The following is a 13663-nucleotide window of genomic DNA, read 5'->3' as shown; positions in this document are numbered from 1 at the left end:
GAATATTTATTAACAAATTTTTACTGAGGTCTTATGTAAGCCAGGCACTATACGATTATACGTATTAACTTCCGTATTTTAATGTATTCCCTTCCAAGTGTATACCCACTGGGTCTCTGCTTTTTCTGTTCTTATGTATTTATAATAAGCTACTTGGTACTCAATAGTCAATTTAATGCTTAGTGCTTCACTTCACGTATCTACAAATCAGGATTTAAGGACCGACTTTTACTTGTTGGTTATACTAAATAGGTCTTAATAGTTCATAATTTTTGGTTTGCAATTTATGGTTTTCAAAAACGTTCTGTTCATGTGGTTGAAAGCTATGTCTTAAAAGCTACATGAAACCTATAAACAATAAAATGATTAAACTTGTTTTGAATGAATTAGTATTACCCAAGGCTCATAGAGCGACTTTATTGACTGTACAGCTTTATAGGGTTCTTAACTTTTTAAAGTTGTAGCACCTCTTACTTTGTTTTCACAATCCTTACACTCTACGAAAAGCAGCAAGTGGAATTTTCAAAGGCTTGTTAAAACTAACCTTTAGAATAGATTTTGCTTATTTAAGAATTTATTTTAATTTCTGAGATTCTCACATCCTAAGACAATTGTGAAGCCCTTTGGGGTGCCAGACAGCTAGGGCTGGCCTACAGTGCTCCATCTTCCCGCTGTTGCTCTGCCCACGGAATCAGAGATTCACAATGCAGTCACTGCTTCTCCTTATTTCCGGTGTAGTTTCAGGCAATGCTCCCCGGTCGGCAAGGCGACTTTTTTAGGAAGGCGAATAAAAAGAGAGACACGTGGGCTTCTGGCCAGGTATTTCTCTGGTCAACAGCCAAAACACGTACCTGGAACTAGGTGAGAGATTAGCTGCTTGTATATACACCCAAGCCCTATGCCAACTTAGGACTGGGCATCATCCCCACCATACACCCCTACAGATTCTTCTGGGAAAAAGAAAGTTTTTTCTGAAATCTAGTTTTTGAGGATGAGAAGAGAAAATGATATATAAAACTGAAATACTTGATGTACTGCAGTCAGCAATCCTGATAGGGGTATTACAGACTCACTCTTACTCCACGTAACAGTATGTGTACTGTAAGCTGGACCACAGGAATTTATTTCTTCAATAAAAGCAAATAAAAATAATTGCTATTTAAATGAAGTAATTTTTATAAATGGTAAACTTTATATTATCCAAGCTTCCAAAGCCTGTTTTGAGTTTTGTCTTGTTATATAAGCTCATCCTAAACGTTTCTGTAACTACAAAGGCTTATGATTTAAATCAAAGCTAACATATTTTCATAAATTACTTTATTTTCCATATAAATTGTGTGTGTGTGTGTAGCAATTTATTTTCCAAGTAACATTAATCTACAGCTAAGGGAAAAATTTTATACTGTATTTGCAGTGGTTGAAATTAAGGAAAAAAAGTAAACTCAGATGTTCTGGTTCAAGTGACTGTGAAGTTAGATGCATCTTCAAGTTCAGGAACATCAAGGACTGCCAGCAGCTACTGGAAAGAGACAAAGAAGGGCCTTCCCCTAGAGCCAATGCCCTAAATGCAAACTTTAAGTCTCCAGAAATGTTGGAAAGTGAATTTCTGTTCTTTAAAGTCACCCATTTGTGGCATTTCTGTCACAGCAGCACTAGGTAACTAAGACAATAATCTTCCTTTTTTGAGCAAAGAGACTCACCTGTGTGAGGTGATTGTTAAGGGAGGAGGTGTACAGTCTGGCACTAGAATTTCCAGGCACCCATCCAGTCACTCACAAACAGGATACGGTGGGATTAACCTGTACACTAGGAACAGTTAGCTCACATCATGTCCTCAATTGGAAAACCTCAGCGGCATGAGGGCACTGCTCTATTCTAGGCCCATAAAGTGAAACCCACTCTATACTCAGAACATCCTAGGGATTTAAAGACTCTGGACTGAAGTTATAGACTGTCAAGAAAAATGCCTCAAAATGAACTAGAAGTCAATGAATATCCATAGTGAGATCCCCAAATGGTCTTGTTTTTCCCCAAATGTCTTTTAACCAAGAAGAGCTGCCAACCTGACGGTTGAGGGGGGGATGTTTCCTCAAGGTCACGTGTTTTGAATTCCTCTTGAATCTTTAAACTGACGAGAAGGACAAGAACAACATCACCAAACAGCACAACTCTATTGCAATTTGCAATTACAAAGCAATTTAACCAAACATCTTTAGAACAATACTGCGAGGCTGGAAGAAGTGGCATTATTATCACTCTTTTTAAAGAAAAGGCATATGGAACTTAGTGAGGTTAAGAAAACCGGGGCTCCGAACAGGTTCGTTCTGGTTTGAACCCCTGCTGAGAATTTGCATTTCCACCACAGATAACACTGAATCAAAATCTACATTTTGACATTATCCCCAGGTGATTCTTATGTATAATAAATTTTGAGAACCACTGCTCTACTAGTGGTTCTTAGAATTGGTCCCTAACCAGCAGTATTAGCATTGTCTGGGAACTTGTTAGAAAATGCAAATTCTCAGCAGAGGTTTGAACTGGAACAAACCTGTTCGAAGCCCTGAAAAAAACCGGGTAAATTCACACAGAGTAAAGAGGGAAGTAAGGGTTAAAAACAGGTCTCTGGAGCTCCTTCCAAAGTACCAAGTACTCTCAGAATAAAGAGGGCCACTAGTCACAAGACTCTTGCTAGGTGCTCTGAATATATTATTATATTTAATTTTCACAAAACCTATGGGATGTTTATGTGTGTGCATGTACAATTCTGTTCGAAACTTTAAAACAATTATTCCATCCACTGGTAAACATTTGTACTCCAGCTTCTCCATATATGGGTAGAAGGCCATAGACCAGATCTGGAAAAACGTGTACTGATGTACCATCAAAATATGTGGTAGAACCCAGGTGACACAAGTAACTTTTCAGACTTGCGAAAAAGAAACAAGGGAAAAATCAAGTGAAAAAGAAAGTTTCAATTCAGACAGCTTTAAAACTTTAAAAATGGGTTCAATTTACATAAAACAAAATTTGCGGGAGACACTCTACAGATTACAACCGAGGAAAGTGGTTTAGGTGACGAATAACTTAGGAGAGCAGGTTGGTCCTGCGAGAAATGTGGTTTATTTTGGAACTTCTTCTTTTCTAGATTAAAGAGTTTCTCAGACTTATTGTGGAATACATATATAGTAACTTTTTGTTTTATTTCCCTAATGTTTGTTTTCTAGTAGACCTTTCTCTGCCGCATTTTTAAACCATATTCTTTTTGGAAACACCACCTCTGGCTGGCAAGGGAACCTGAGTTGTAATATTAAAATGCATTTTAGTAAATCTTGAGAGTACTTTAAGAGTGCTACGAACTGATAAATTGCTTTGAATCCATAAGAACAAAAAAATTGAAAACTCATTAGATAAATTATTTTTTGTTGTTAGGTGCCATTGAGTTGGTTCTGACTCATAGCAACCCTATGTACAACAGAATGAAACACTGCCTGGTCCTGCGCCATCCTCACAATCCTTGTTGTGCCTCAGCCGACTGCTGCAGCCACTGGGTCAATCCATCTTGTTGAGCGTCTTCCTCTCCTTTGCTGACTCTCTATTTACCAAGCATGACGTCCTTCTTCAGGGACTGATTCCTCCTGATAAATTACTGGTTTACTCAAAATTACTCAAAATTTTAAACGATTTCTCTAGACTTCCTTTCTTTCTTAAATAAAAACATGATCTAATCTAAATTTGATTAATTCAAATACATGCTCTTCTGGTTTTTGTATTTAAAACTAATAAAGGTTTACTGAAATACAAAGTGTACATCCTTCCTTTTTGGATGTTGTGCTATTCCATATTCCTTCAGGAGTACTGACATTCCTCCCACAGCAGCAATCTACCAAATGTTTTCAAATTTTCTGTAAGAAAAAGGTTTCATTCCTATTAAAATAAAATCTTGACTGCATTTATCTTACAGGAGAGCTTAAGGGAGAAGGCCAAGCCTGGGCTTAAAGACCAATCCTCTGTCTACACTGATGGCTGACTTATTAGGCTGAAGGTTTAAAATGCAAAATAAATCAATAAAATACTAAGATTCGGTAAACTATTTTAAAGTGAAAAACCCATGGCATATACCTAGACCAACAATCTACATGTCAGAACAGAAATTCCCACCTTAGAAAAATAAGGTACATCCGAACAGTATAAATGTTCTAACACTGGTTTAGCAAACCAGAAGCTGTCAACTTCCAACAACCTATTATTCACACCTCTTTAATCACTGCCACAGAGTCGATTATAAATAGCTTCATACATTTTCAAATAGGGTCGTTCTGAAATGAAACAAAGAAGGTAGTAAATATTCTTCTACATAATCAATTCAAATCCTAAAGCACAACAGAATGGTATACTGCTCAAATGTTCAATATAAAGAAGGCTAACAAAACCTTTTATTAACTATGTCAAATATTCACTGTATGTGGATTCGGTGGACTAGGTATATTACAGCACCATTTAAACACAGCAGCTTAAAAAAAAAACAATCCAATAAATTTCACTCCATTACTGAGACTTTAAGGCACTATTCATAGCATAATAACTTCTAGTAACTATAACAATTTGTTGATTTAGCTGGAATAATGCTGTGCAAAGTCATGACGAAAAGCCTAGTCTACAAGGAAACTTCACAGTCTCCTCACGGGTGATGCCATCAGTTATCGATTACTCCATGTAGCTGAGAATCTAAACGTATTTCTCAATATGAATTATCGATTTGGGTAAATCCGTGTTAGAGAAGAAAACAAAATGCTTTAACGGAATTGCAGAATACTTTTCAGGAAAAAAATAACGTAAAATAGAGAATAAGGGAGTAAAGAACCACTTTGGTGGTAAGGATCTAAAACAATAAGCTGCAACTAATAACTAAAATAAAAGGAAAAAAAAAACCATAACAAAAACAAAAGTAATAATTTAGATTTGTATGAAGAGTATCCGTTATAACAATTGATCATTACAGTATCTCTAAGAAAAACCTAAACTAACTCTATTATTCCATATGGGTTTCTACCATTATGGTACCTTCAGTGTTTAACTGGGAGTAGTACACTTCTAAAATTCCTCCTTTAAGAACTTTAAAACTTAACAGAATCAGAAGACTGAGCCTTAAGAACAACTGATAACATGTTAACTATAATCATACTTGATTTTAAGTGACTATTTTAAGATTTCTCATGAAGTTTTCAGACTAAAAATCCTGAAATTTTCTGGATGAAACTACTTGCTATAGTCAACTTTCCCCCATTTCTCCATTTCTTCCTACAAGTGTGCCGACTTATAGATAACGGAAGAGATAAAACACTGTATTTTGGGAAAAGATAAATTAGAGGGATTGACTTACTATTCAGTTCCTTAAACACTGATCTTCATGAATTTATATTTCCCAGTAACATAATCATATGGGAGTATACAGGCTGCATAAGCTTTTCTTATCAGAATAATATGAAAATAGAAAAGAAGTTGGCAAATTATGTGTAATATTCACATACCTTACAACCTTTAAAAAAATTACACACATGTCCCAATTTTTACTGAATTTCCTTCACTTGGTTTTAGAACTGTCTGCTGAAAAACATATTTCTGGCATAATAAGAAATTAATCACCTCCTGGTACTCTGTTTTCTGTCCATAAAAGATTCTTTTTTAAACCAAAACTTTTAGTTAATTGTGGTCAATTAAATATCTTCTGACAAGGTACCAAGAGAAAACTGTTGACCACTGAGAAAACTACGAAACTAATTTCTGCCCATATTCCAGAAGAAGAACTACATAGAGATTTCTGAAACTGTTATCTATATAAAACTCACTTAATTCTATACTCCTATGCTACAGCCATCCATATTTCACAGACTGAATTCTCGTATATGAAAAGTACATTTCTAATGTGGAAGCTATGTGCTCCAAAGGCCGTATTTCTGATGATGCTACTTCACCATCTTTAATACTGTTTTTCAACAATAAAGTCACACATGGTTCTTCAGTGGAGATAATAATCTGAAGATATTCTGATTTAGCTCCGTTACATCTGCTTTGTTGCATCCTATGCCAGGCACTTTGCTTTGTCCCATATCCTCTGGAGTGACTTCAAAACAAAAAGGTTTTCTTTGCCCCAGTGATAACACCTTTTTGGAAGACTGGTCTTATGACTTTAAAACATGCTGGTCAATGGGGGGAAAAAGAGGAGCAGAGAACTCTACACCAGAGTAACAAAACTAGCTACAGGAAAGGTGGCCAGCATCCAAACATATAACCATGGAGCAAAGTAAACATAGGTTTCATCAGGGTCAATGTTTGTAAGAGAATCAGATCTGGTCACCTGAAATCAGGTGGGTGGAAATATTGTCATTTCGGACAGTTCAATGGTACAGTGGTTAAGTGCTTGGCTGCTAACTGAAAGGTCGGTGATTCGAACCCATCAGCAGCTCTGAAGGAGAAAAGATGTGGCAGTCAGCGTCCATAAAGATTATAGCCTTGGCGGTTCTATTCTGTCCTATAGGGTCGCTATTAGTTGGAATCAACTCAACAGCAACGGGTTTGGTGGTTTTGGTTTAATGATTGTTTCATTTACTTATTCAAAACATTTATTGAGCATTTGCCATATATCAGGCACTATAGTTACAAAAATGAATAAATCAGGTTCTATTGCCTAGAACCTCACTTTCATATGCACACAAGGTGACTCAAAATACCACACCTTGGGTCAGGTGTACCTCAGTCCTCAGAAGCGAGGATGGCGAGACTTCATCTCAAGCACTTCGGACATGGTATCAGGAGGAACCAGTTCCTGGAGAAGGACATCATGCTTGGTAAAGTAGAGGGTCAACGAGAAAGAGGAAGACCCTCCACAAGGTGGGCTGACACAGTAGATGCAGCCATGGGCTCAAGCATAGCAATGACTGTGAGGATGGAGCAGGACCGCACAGTGTTTTGTTCTGTTTTACATGGGGTCTCTACACTTTGGACCCAACTAGATGGCATGTAACAACAATAGCAGCATCTCACTGGTAGGGTAGACAGACATGTAAATAAATAAATTATAACACATTATGACAGGTATAATTGATTGAAAGACCCACAACCCAAGTAGAAAAGAATAAAAGGATTAACCCTTTCTTAAGGATGGATATTGGGAGCAGGTTTCTAGAAATGGAAAAGCTTTAGCAGGGAGGTAATGTCTAAGCTCCGTCCTGCCTCTCCCCATGCTGGGTTTTAATGGATAAGCCAACCAGATAAAAGCAGAGAATGAAGAGCATTTCAGAAAGAGGAAAAGGAACTGCTCCCTCCATACAAAATCCACCAAGCTATCCTAAATTAGTTGAAGACTGAAGGCCTTAAATTATATGCAAGATACCCAACTTTGTTATAGGGCAGAAGATTGAATTTAAGTGAAAATGCTACACTTCAATTGTAAGGATGCATTTGTTTTCAGCAATACAATTTGAAAGCCCTGATGGGTTGATACCACATAGTTGTCACAGCCCATGCATGTCTGGTCCTCTCATTAAAAGCCATGACAACAACCGTATTCTTCTAAGGTACCCTGGGATAACAAGATAACATACCTCCATGCCACTGATGCTTCTCCAGCTAGAACTCACAGACACAACTGCCTGCCCCCAATCTGATAAGATTTTCCCAACCATCCTCAGGGTCTCTCCACCATCCACACACAGACTACCTGACCTTGAATGGTGGCAGCTGTAACCCATCAGCTACTCTGGGCTAGCAGTCCTCCCCCCTTTCTCCCTAGCGGGGTCCCAGGATGGCAGGAAGTAGCATTATAGGCTGCTTTTATTTTACTTATTATCTGATGAGTTTGAGTTCTTTCACAAGTGATTAGAGGAAAAAGAACCTGCCCTTAAGTTTTATCAGAACAAGGGAATTCATCCTCAGCTAGAGGAAAACAATCGGTACAGAGTCAAGAAGCAGGTTAAATAGTTGATGGGAAGTTCTGAGGAACCTCAACATTTATGGAATGGAGGAAGAGAATGTAGAAGGAACCATAAAAGGCATGAAGAGACTAAGAAGAGAATGTCTTGTTGGCAGCTAGAAGATGCAAGAGATTTCACCACGAGACAAGTGAGGTAAGCAGAATTCTAAGATAACTGACTCCCAATTACCCATGCCCTTGTAGAAACACCTCCCCTTGAGTATGAGACATTACTTCCATGATTATTTCAAGCTACACAGTAAAGGTAAAGGGATTTTGCAGATATAATTAAGGTCCCTAATCAGTTGGAGAAGCTCTGGTGGTGCAGCGGTTAAGTGCTCAGCTGCTAACTGAAAGGTTGGCAGCTTGGACCCACCAGCCACTCCATGGGAGAAAGATGTGGCAGTCTGCTTCCATAAAGTTTACAGCCTTGGAAACCCTATAGGGCAGTTCTACTCTGTCCTATAGGGTCGCTATGAGTCAGAATCGACTCAACAACAACGGGTTTGGTTTTCTGGTTATCAGTTGACTTTGGGTTAATAAAAGGAAATTATTCTGGGTGGCTCTGATCTAATAAGCTGAACTTTTTAAGAGGGCTTAGGACTTCCCTGACCTCAGAGACTCAGAAACTCTCTCTCTTCTTCGGGCCTTAAAGAAGCAAAGAGCCATGCTGTGAACTGCCTATGGAGAGGGAGCTGGGGCACCATTCCTACAACCACAAGAGAATGAATTCCTCCAGTAACTTGAATGTGCTTAGAAAAGAACCTTGAGCTAGGGGTGAGAATCACCTTGACTATGGCATTGAGCAGAGCACCCAGCTGAGCTGTGCCTGGAATCCTGACCCACATAAACTGTGAGATAGTAAACGTGTTGTTTTAAGTCTCTAAATTTGTGTTAATTTCTTACATAGCAATACAAAACTATTACAGCAAGCAAGGTCCCGGATTTTCTAGGAGTAAAAGAGAATTGGGATTTAATCTTTAGGACGTCAGGTCCCAGTCACATGAATTAGGGCTTATGATGGGTTGTAGTTTGACCAAAACAGAAACCCAGAAGTATGAATCAGAAGCATGAGGAAGTAGGAGAAAGATGCAGTTTAATTGATAAGAGGGTCTCATGGCTCATCTAGAACATTCCAGATACTGAGCTGGGATAGAGAAGCTAATTCTAGACCCCATCATTTAGGGGGCACGAGGCCACTCTACAGCCTGCCTTGCTAAGATCTGGCTGACTAGCCTAGAAGTCACTTGACGGCAGATATTCACGCTTAACTTAGTCACCCGTTCTACCTTCTCAGCTCCCAGCCAGCATCTAGCACATTTTAAGCAAATATTTGTTGAATGAATAAATGAATTTCATACTGGGCAAAGTAAATTCTTTATTATAAAGGTCCTCAGTACTTACTATTCAAAGAAACTGGGAAAAACAGGAAAGTTTAGAATATCTGAAATTTATGAGGAAAAATTACTACAAATTATCACCACTTTTTGTGACCCCTTGAAAATATTCAAATTAACTCACGATTGAAGTATGAGTGATTTCAGATATTACAACAGAGGCCGTGATATATTTATCATTGAGCTAATCCACAAATAGCTACTGAAGGCCTACTATGTGCCAGATGTTAGAATAAGACTCTTGCATTAGCCTCCTAACTAATGTTCCTGATTTCACTCTTGCTGCACTTAGTCATTCTCCACACAAAATAATTTTTTAATAAAACGAATCTTATTATTTTATTCCTCTGTTCAAAATCTTTTAATGATTTCTCATTACACTGAGGACAAAATTCTAGGTCCTTAACCTGGCTCTCCATAATCTGGCCTCTGCCTCCCTCTCCAGTTCATCCCGGCCACTCACTTGATCACCTCAGAGTGCTCATGTATGTTATTCTCCTGCCTGGAACATTCTGTCTCTGCCTACCTCCTACTCATCCTTCACGTCTCAGTTTAAAATCTCCACTTAAATCTCTTCAAAGATCTCCCAATCTAAATTATCCCTTCTACACAGCAATCATCTTAAAGCTTGTGATTATAGTGTGCAATAATTTTTAATTTCCATCTCTTCCTTTATACTGGAAGCTTCATGAGGTCAGGGATTCTGCCTGTTTTGCTCAAAGAAATCTCACCAGTATTAAGAATACTTAATAGCTATTTGTTGAATAAGTAAATGCCTAACAGACTATTCAACCACAAATTATGAAAGGTATTGCTACCACCAATTAGAACCACAGAGTCCTATCTACTGGCATAAAAATGTCTCTCTAGAACACAATTTCTAACCTCAGTGGAGTGCAGGAGTCAGAAGTCGACAACTGTTATCATCCCATGACTCCACCTAATGTTATCATCCTAACGACTCCACCACCCCACCACAAAACAAAACAAAATAAACCCTAAACAACACTAAAACACAAACAAAATAGCTCTGCTTCTATCACTTTTTTTTTTGGATTGAGCTACTGTCTTAGTCATCTAGTGCTACTATAAGAGAAATACCACAAGTGGATGGCTTTAACAAAGCTACAAGTAGGCTACAAGTCCAAATTCAGGGCGTCAGCTGAAAGGGAACACTTTCTCTGCCTGCTCTGGATGAAGGTCCGTGTCATCAATCTTCCCTTGGTCTGGGAGCTTCTCGTCGCAGGAACTTCAGGTCCAAAGAATGCGCTCTGCTCCCAGCACTGCTTTCTTGGTGGTATGAGGTTCCCATGTGTCTCTGCTCACTTCTCTCTTTTATATCTCAAAAAGACATTGCCTTAAGACACTATCCAATCTTGTAAACCTCATCAGTATAACTGCTCCACTAATCCATCTTATTAGATCATAGTGATTGAACTTACAACACATAAGGAAATCACATCAGATTACAAAATGGTAGACAATCATGCAGTGCTGGGAATCATGACCCAGCCAAATTGACAGATATTTTTGGGGGACACAGTTCAATACAGGACAGCTACTGTGTAAAATTTTAAGATTTCTACTGCTAGTAAAAGTTTTAAGATCACTGATTTAAGGGATCTGAAATATTTTTTTTTAAAGAATATTTTAAGAGTCAGGAAATATGTTGTTGTTAGGTGCCACCGAGTCAGTTTTGACTCATAGCAACCCTATGTACAACCGAACGAAATCCCGTCTGCTCCTGTGCCATCCTCACAATCGTTATTTTGCTTGAGCCCATAGTTGCAGCCACTGTGTCAATCCATCTTGTTGAGGGTCTTCCGCTTTTCGCTGACCCTCTACTTTAACAAGCATGATGTCCTTCTCCAGGGACTGATCACTCCTGAAAACATGTCCAAAGTATGTGAGATGCAGTCTTACCATCCTTGCTTCTTAGGAACATTCTGGTTGCACTTCTTTTACAACAGATTTGTTCATTCTTTTGGCAGTCCATGGTATATCCAAAATTCTTTGCCAACACCACAATTCAAAGGCGTCAATTCTTCTTTGGTGTTCTTTATTCATCGTCCAGCTTTTGCATGCATATGAGGCAACTGAAAACACTACTGCTTGGGTGAGGCACACCTTAGTCTTCAAGGTGACATCTTTGCTATTCGACACTTTAAAGAGGTCTTTTACAGCAGATTTCCCCAAGGCAATGCATCTTCTGATTTCTTAACTGCTGCTTCTATGGGTGTTGATTGTGGATCCAAGAAAAATGAAATCCTTGACAGCTTTATAATCTTTTCTCAGTTTATCATGCGAGGATTTTTGTTTTCTTTATGTTGAGGTATAACCCATGCTGAAGGCTGTGGTCTTTGATCTTCATCAGAAAATGCCTCAAGTCCTCTTCACTTTCAGCAAGTAAGGTATCATCTACATAACACAGGTTGTTAATCAGTCTTCCTCCAATCCTGATGCCCCGTTCTTCTTCATACAGTCCAACTTCTTGGATTACTTGCACAGCATACAGATTGAATAGGTATGGTGAAAGGATACAACCATGATGCACACCTTTCCTGACTTTAAACCGTGCAGTATCCCCTTGTTCTGTTCAAACGACTGCCTCTTGATCCATGTACAGATTCCTCATGAGCACAATTAAGTGTTCCATAATTCCCATTCTCCACAATATTATCCATAATTTGTTATGATCCACAAAGTCGCATGCCTTTGCATAGTCGATAAAACACAGGTAAATGTATTTCTGGTATTCTCTGCATTTAGCTAGGATCCCTCTGACATCAGCTATGATATCCCTGGTTCCATGTTGTCTTCTGAATCCAGCTTGAATTTCTGGCAGCCTCCTGTCGATATACTGCTGCAGCTGCTTTTGAATGATCTTCAGCAAAATTTTCCCTGCATGTGATATTAATGATATTGATTGATAATTTCCACATTTGGTTGGATCACCTTTATTTGGAATAGGCATAAATACAGATCTCTTCCAATCGGTTGGCCAGGTAGCTGTTTTGCAAATTTCTTGGCATAGATGAGTGAGCACTTCCAGCACTGCATCTGTTTGTTGAAACATCTCAATTGGTATTCCGTCAGTTCCTGTGGGGGCTTGCGTGTTGCTGTGATGCTGTGAAGCTATGCCAATGTATTCAAATACCAGCAAGGTCAATCACTGGCGGACAGGTTTCAGCTGAGCTTCCAGACTAAGACAGACTAGGAAGAAGGACCTGGCAGTCTACTTCTGAAAAGAATTAGCCAGTGAAAACCTTATGAATAGCAGCAGAACACTGTCTGATATAGTGCTGGAAGATGACCCCCCCTCACGTTGCAAGCACTCCAAAATACAACTGGAAAAGAGCTGCCTCCTCAAAGTAGAGTTGACTTTCATAAAGTGGATGGAGTCAAGCTTTCGGGACCCTCATTTGCTGATGTGGCACAACTTAAAATGAGAAGAAACAGCTGCAAACAACCATTAATAATCAGAACGTTGAATGTATGAAGTATGAATCTAGGAAAAATTGGAAATCATCAAAAATGAAATAGAATGCATACACATCGACATCCTAGGCATTAGTGAGTTGAAATGGACTGGTATTGGACATTCTGAATTGGACAATCATATGGTCTACTATGCTAGGAATGACAGCTTGAAGAGGAATGGCGTTGCATTCATCATTAAAAAGAACATTTCAAGATCTGTCCTGAAGTACAACGCTGTCAGTGATAGGATAACATCCATACACCTACAAGGAAAACCAGTTAATACGACTATTATTCAAATTTACGCACCAACCACTAAAGCCAAAGATGAAGAAACTGAAGATTTTTACCAACTTCTGCAGTCTGAAATTGATCAAACATGCAGTCAGGATGCAATGATAATTACTTGTGATTGGACTGGGAAAGTTGGAAACAAAGAAGATCGGTAGCTGGAAAACATGGCCTTGGTGATAGAAACGATGCTGGAGATGGCATGGTAGAATTTTCCAAGACCAACGGCTTCTTCGTTGCAAATACCTTTTGTCAACAACATAAACGACGACTATACACATGGGCCTCAGTGGATGGAATACACAGGAATCTGCGGAAAGAGACGATGGAAAAGCTCAATATCATCAGTCAGAACAAGGCCAGGGGCTGACTGTGGAACAGACCATCAATTGCTCATATGCAAGTTCAAGTTGAAACTAAAGAAAATTAGAACAAGTCCACGAGAGCCAAAATACAACCTTGAATATATTCCACCTGAATTTATAGAGACCATCTCAAGAGCAGATTTGACACACCGAACACTAAT

At 38.7% G+C, this 13663-nt stretch overlaps 1 protein-coding gene across 3 annotated transcripts in view; it reads right to left on the bottom strand.

The window, feature by feature from the left end:
- The window catches only part of ZEB1 (zinc finger E-box binding homeobox 1), a 213161-nt gene that overhangs the window by 89719 nt on the left and 109779 nt on the right, over positions 1-13663 (bottom strand). Inside the window, exons 7-8 of one of the 3 annotated variants that reach the window (XM_023740605.1) lie at positions 4159-4316; positions 2064-2128 (exon numbers count right to left, since the gene is read on the bottom strand). The exons of the other annotated variants lie outside the window; for them this stretch is intronic. Of the exons in view, the coding sequence (XP_023596373.1) occupies positions 2064-2128; positions 4159-4178 (85 nt within the window). The 5' untranslated portion in view covers positions 4179-4316. The remainder of the gene's footprint in view (positions 1-2063; positions 2129-4158; positions 4317-13663) is intronic. 3 annotated transcript variants of the gene reach the window in all.

Source organism: Trichechus manatus, unplaced genomic scaffold (genome assembly GCF_000243295.1).
Source record: "Trichechus manatus latirostris isolate Lorelei unplaced genomic scaffold, TriManLat1.0 scaffold00160, whole genome shotgun sequence".
In the NCBI taxonomy this organism is placed as follows: domain Eukaryota; kingdom Metazoa; phylum Chordata; class Mammalia; order Sirenia; family Trichechidae; genus Trichechus; species Trichechus manatus.
Note: the sequence above shows the minus strand (reverse complement) of the source record. Positions and strands in the feature narration are given on the sequence as shown.